The sequence below is a fragment of the Solanum verrucosum genome, unplaced genomic scaffold (genome assembly GCF_900185275.1).
Source record: "Solanum verrucosum unplaced genomic scaffold, falcon-dt-bn FXZP01000207.1, whole genome shotgun sequence".
NCBI classification, from domain to species: domain Eukaryota; kingdom Viridiplantae; phylum Streptophyta; class Magnoliopsida; order Solanales; family Solanaceae; genus Solanum; species Solanum verrucosum.
The window spans coordinates 1977997-1984621 of NW_026019996.1; the positions used below are offsets into that span (position 1 = coordinate 1977997).

Below are 6625 nucleotides of genomic sequence, written 5' to 3' on the forward strand. Positions count from 1 at the left end.
AAACAACCTCGTCCGCCCTTTCTATTGTTGAAGTACACTGCACTTTTCACCAACTATTCTGACAAGGCAGCTTTGCAAATGTACCCCATTTGAATCTGGACGAGAGCACTCTGCCAGGGACCAGATGCCTGCATTTGTGAGGATCATCAAAACACCTAGAATTTAACATTTTCTCCCTTTTTGATGATGACACACAAATATTCCTCACACTGAGTTTATTCATTCTTTTGCCCGATAACAAGGATTTGGTCCCTTGTTAGATCCCTAATTTGTTAAATCATCAAAACTTAGCATCAGCTCCAAAGTAACAATGGCCACCGTGGTGTACAAGATGATCGAGGGAAGTGAGACTGAGATGATTTGGATGTGTGAAGAAGATGCTTAAATGCACTAGTGAAGAAGTGTGAGAGGTTGGTTATACAAGGTATGAGGAGAGCTGACAGAGGTAGCTAAAGAAGTATTATAGGGAGTATTGATAAGACATGATATGACTCACCTTTAAGTTACTGAGGACATGACCCCTATATAAGAGGGTGTGGAGGACATGTATAAGATTAGAAGGTTAGTAGGTAGTGTAGTGTTGTCTTACTTAGGGTGGTTGATATTTTTCATTGTCGTTATACTAGTATTATTATAGTTTCTTGTTTTGATATTTCGATTATCGTACTATTTTTGTTATTACTTGCTATGTTTTCATCATTTTATTTGTCTTTGTACCTGGACTTGTTATACTTGAGTCGAGGGTCTTTTGGAAACAACTTTTATACCTCAACGAGATGATAAAGTCTACGTACATTTTACCTTCTCCAAATCCCTCTTGTAAAATTTCATTAGGTATATATATGTTGTTGTTGTTGTTGTTTACTAAACTATTGTTTTTCTTATTTCCTATTTATTTATTTTTTGCAAAACACATATAATATATTAATAGAACTAATATGCATTATTACAAAGAGTGACATGACAGCTAGTCTGCTAGAGTTATTATTAGGAAATATTTCATCGTTATTACAATTTTCAGAATCTGTTATAGGTCTTTTCAATCTAACAAAAGGAGTTCTTACTCGATCTGCTTTCACCTTACTAAATACAAATAAAGGTAGAACTGTCCATTACACAAAAAGTTTGTTTATTTTATCTTAGATCTATCCTTAGCTAATGCTACTATTTGATTTTCTTTTCGATAGCTATGCTGGATAAAGGGGTTCCCTAGTTGGCGAAACAATACCCTGCAATCAAGTTAATGACTTGTATGAAGTATGAAGTCCATATTGATTTCCAATGGTGTGAACTCATTTGAGAGAGCAATATCAAAGCCTCTTAATAGCGCCATAATTTCAGCTTTGATGATCGTTACGTCATATAAATATTTTCTATTTATGAACACACAATTTGGACTGGATGAACAACTTCAACATGAAATAAGAGGTTTCTCTATGTCTAAATTTTAGATAAAGAATGTTCAAATTTATTCATCAACTTTTAGTTACAATCTTCAATTGAAACTCCGTTAGTTTTCAATGACAAAAACAATTTCTCCAAACAGCACGAAATATTAGACTAAAAGTCAAATGAAGATTATATTTAAATAACTTAATTTCGAATAACACCTCAGCAAATGTTTATCAATTTTCTTGATCTATGATGTGTATATTAAAAGAGACATTAAGAAAGAATTTCAATATTTGGTCCCATAATAATAATAGGAAATCTTGATGTTGTCTTGGATAATTTGATAAGGTCGACATTTATGATTTAACGTTACATTTGAATTAGATTTTGGTACCACGTAAAGATCTCATGAGCCCACTTGTATAACCAAATTTGAACTAGTTTTGACCATCACATTTACTTTTATCACCTAATCTTTTTTGACAAAGTACGAAACTCATCTTCATGGAGTTATGACAGCCTTTGTAATGTATCCCTACACAACCTACAGTGTGGTACCATATGTCAACTTGCTCGTTTAACACATATTGTTTATTCAAAGCACGTTTAGTATTAATGAATCATTAGTTCACTATTTGAAAAGAGTTCTAAAATTAAAAACATATGTTACATCATTGAATCACCTAAAAGATATCTATTATATAATATAAGTTCAACTCACAATGTGCAATTAGTGAACTTTAGCATCCTTAAATGTTATGTATTATTTACTCGCGCATGTTTATATCAAATTAATTAAATTTACCATGATTAAATAATAATTTAATGATACAAAAATATGCAATATTTAGTCATAATTAAGTGATAGAAGTGTGTATGTGATCACATATCATTTATTTTACTACTAGTTTAGGGCAGACACACGATGAGGATTACCAATACTATTGGTCATGACTATATTTATTTAAAAAGTGAATTATACTATATGTTTTACGGTACTTTAAATGAAATATTGAAATATTTATTGGACCAACTTTTTCTTAGTGAAGTTTTAATCCAAACAAACGTTTAAATTCCACAAGGTTTTTAAATTTTAACTTCAACTTAAATCACTCTTTTTTCAACTTCAAACAAAATATTATCAAGTTTTTTTTAATGTTTTGGCATGTGCCATAGTGTGGAAATATGTTTCGTTTCATATTCTGATTTGCAAAGAATTTTGAGGGTTCAAGCCACAATTTAAAAGCAACTAGTGGAGTTAACTTTTTTTTTTTAAAAAAAAAAAAATAGACTCCATATATATACTTATACTTAAGATATATTCGTTATGTTTAGTCTTTCTAATATTTTTTTCGTTTAGACCTTGTAGTAATTAAGAATATAAAATCATATCTTGGCAAATGGTATAGCAAAATTTCATGGAGAATACATGTGAATACAGAGTACACAATCTTCAGATTTCGCAAGAGGATTGTAGTACGTCTCTAGAAATATAAATTTCTTTTCTACAAATCAAGTATTAATAATATTTTTATTCTTAATCTATCACTCAATTTTTGATATGTTGTCATACTAGAAGTGATAAGGTTAGAAATGAGGATATTTGTAAATATAAAGTGGGAATGGCTACCGTGATAGACAAGATGATCGACGAAAGCGAGACTGAAATGATTTGGACATGTGAAGAGGAGATGCTTAGATGCACCAATGAAGAGGTGCGAGATGTTGGTTATACAAGGTATGAGGAGAGCTGACAAAGGTAGCTGAAGAAGTATTATAGGGAGTGCTGATAAGAGATGATCTGACTCACCTTTAGGTTACCGAGGACATGACCCTAAATAGGAGGATGTGGAGGACACATATAAGATTAGAAGGTTAGTAAGTAGCTAGTGTAGTGTTGTCTTACTTAGAGTGGTTGATATTTTTTAATTGTCTAATTTTTTTTGTTTTGTTTAGACCTTGTAGTATGGAGAATACATGTGAATACAGAGTACACAATCTTTAGATTTCGCAAGAGGATTTTAGCACGTCTCTAGAAATATACATTTCTTTTTCTACAAATCAAGTATTAATCATATCTTTATTCTTAATCTATGACTCAATGTTTGATACTCGATATTTGTTGTGGAGTTCCAATAAATTTAATTTACTATGTGTAAGGTCTATTATAGAGAAAACGTTCTTGATCAGAAATTTTTCCATTCTCTTTTTATATACTAGGGGAAAAAATGAAAAAAATGTCCATTTTAATATGACTCTAAATGATATTAACAAATTTAAATTGAAATAAAGATTGAGGATATAATGTGACACTACAATACCATACTTAAATATGACAATCACAATATCATATCTATTTATAGGAAGTTCCTGTAAAATTTACACATTGAATATTTGAAAAAATGGCTTAATTTTTTTTAAAAAAAGAGTTTCTTCTATTATAAAAGATTTTTAAAAAATAGAAATTGGACGTCTCTAACAACCACTAACATACAAAAGGTAACTAGCTAGTAAAAGACAAATATAATCCATCTCTAATCAATCAAACTCAAATATGCTTTTATACAATTAAATACCATTTCTATTCTCCTTAACCCCATTATCCAAAACAGCAATATTACTTGTTGATCCCTTAATTATCCCAAATTTCCTCAACCACCCCAAACTCCAATCCCCTAAATGCAAAACAATATAAGTACCAATTCCACCAATCAAACCATAAGCAATTGAATAAGTTAACGGCGTCAAAATTAACGTCACAAACGCCGGTATTGCTTGCCTCATATCATCCCATTCTACTTCCACCACAGACTTCATCATCATCACTCCCACCAATATTAACGGCGGCCCAACCGCCCACGCCGGTATCGATGCCAGTATCGGCGTGAAGAAAAACGCCAGGAAGAAATATCCAGCCGCCGTTAACGCTGTCATCCCTGTTCTTCCACCTTCTTTTATACCCGTTGACGATTCGACAAACGCTGTTACTGGTGATGTCCCCAACAACGAACCTACAACGATCGCTGATGCGTCTGACATGAAGGCGAAATATTGCCCCTCAAAATTGCCGTTTTCATCGGTGAAACCGGCGAAACGTGCCATTGAGTATAGAGTACCGGTTGTATCTAATATGTCTACGTATAGGAAAGTTATCAAAGCTTCCCAAAAGTAACCTTTACCTATGTTTTTGAAACTCAAAGCTCCGGCTGTGGTCTCGATTGTGTGAACGTCGACTACTTTTTTGAAATAATTGAAAGCCGAATCACCTGCCGGAGTATCCGGAAAAGCGGTGACACTGGTGTTTCTGAACCATGAAATCGCTGTGACGAAGATGATGCCGTAGATCATTGCACCTTTTATGTTTTTAGACAAACAGTAAGCAATTATGACGAATCCAACTATACCGAGCCATAGTGTCGGGCTCTCCATACGATCATGCAAACATAATATGTCACCGGAAACGGTGCCGCCGGGGATCAGAGTCATGGTTCCGTTTACGGCGGCAATTACCGGAGCTACTCCTGCCCGAGATGACCGTGGGCAACCGGCAAGGGTGATTAGTGTTGATGGACTGTATCCAACGAGACCGATTCCCTGATTATTCTGTAGCCCAATGAAGGAGAGGAAAAGTCCGATACCGGCGCCGGAGGAGATTCGGACTGGTTTCGGAATCAATTTAGCTAGCTTGGCCCGCAAGCCAATCGCCGAAATGAGTAAAAACAATAGGCCTTCAATGAAAACTGCAGCTAACGCACTTTCATAAGAAACATTTCCAGAACCATGAAAACCAACAACCGTGTACGCAAAGTAAGCATTGATGCCCATTCCAGGAGCTAATGCCAATGGCAAATTAGCCAAAACACCCATAATTACACATCCGATGAGAGAAGAAGCCACCGTAGCCACGATCAAATCTTTCCGAGTTTTCTCTAAGCAGGCAGCGTAACCCGGATTAACGGGTTCAAATTTACAGGAAACATCAGGATTGATCAGATGGAGATTAGGATTGTTAGTGCAGTTTGTCGTGGAGACAGTCGGGTCGGAGCATAACGGAATACAGTCGGAAACTGAACAAGTACCGCCGGAATCGGAGAGAATAGAAGCGTTAACAGCTAAAATATAGGCCATGGTAAGAAAAGTAGTGGTGCCTGCACGAATCTCAGTGGTGAAGTTGGTGTTACGTTCCTTGAGCTTGAAACGCTTGCCGACTCGGCTTTCTGCCACGTAATCATTGAGACGAGTCACCGGAGATTTTCCGCCGTGTGACGACGGCGGTATCCCAGACTCCACGTCCATGGTGGGTCGTGATAATAACTACTGCTAGTGTGAAAAGAAAGGTAGGAGTATGGGGCTTCAACTTTTTCCTTCTTTTTTTGGATCAAAAAGGCTGGCCACTCCCTTTATATATGCGGGCGACACGTTTTCTAATAATTTAACACTATCACTAATTAATATGAATATTTTTTGCAATTACGTTTAAGTTTGTTTTATGACTCATTTGGTAAAGGTGATAAAAGAATAATATTGATAGATATATTAGTAATATTGTTTGTAATAAATTTTTAAGTGACAGAAAAATAAATTGTATAAATTAGGGGTTTTGAGATTAAATAGCCTTTAAGACTTTTAAATAAAATTGAACATACTTTTAGAATTTTAACTTGAATTGAACACTATAAAATTTCAATGTCTACATGTATATCTAAAAGTAACATGATGGCATAATTTCTAAAAAATAGACAAGGTTTTAAGGGATGATTATGATAATTTTTTATCCATTAATTATATACATCTTAATACTATTTGATAATAATATATTAAAATTTCAGAATTAAATCATAAAAACATTATTTCTTCTTAGAGATTAATTAGTATCTACTTATAGTGAACAACAGATCACTTTTAAAAATAATGAGGACGAAGAAAGCAGTCAAAGAATTCTTCTTATTTTTTTGTAATCAAATATGAATTCTAAACAAATTCTTATAATTAATTTAGAGTTCAAATTATTATATAATATTTTTTTGTTATTTATATTTAAATTAAATATTAATAATAAAAAATAAATATTTCTATAGTTAATACAGTAGTTAATCTCTCTTTCGTAGGAAAGAGAAAGTTAGAGGAGTTCAAGTCCCAGTTGAGAATTAGAGTCAGAGATTCGGCCTGCAGATGGAAAAGGTGGGGTATCTTTATTTTTGCGTAAAAGAATCTCAAACCTTTTTTTTTTCCG

At 33.7% G+C, this 6625-nt stretch overlaps 1 protein-coding gene across 1 annotated transcript; it reads right to left on the reverse strand.

Moving 5' to 3' along the window:
• Window positions 1–3903: 3903 nt before the first annotated feature.
• LOC125819328 (adenine/guanine permease AZG1) lies at window positions 3904–5753 on the reverse strand. Its single transcript, XM_049498781.1, has one exon. The coding sequence runs from the start codon at window positions 5686–5688 to the stop codon at window positions 3961–3963; it is 1728 nt and encodes a 575-aa protein (XP_049354738.1). The 5' UTR covers window positions 5689–5753; the 3' UTR covers window positions 3904–3960.
• Between the last annotated feature and the right edge of the window lie 872 nt (window positions 5754–6625).

Coding starts and splice junctions, on each gene's coding strand:
- LOC125819328 (XM_049498781.1), bottom strand. CDS start 5,688: ATGGACGTGGAGTCTGGGATACCGCCGTCGTCACACGGCGGAAAATCT.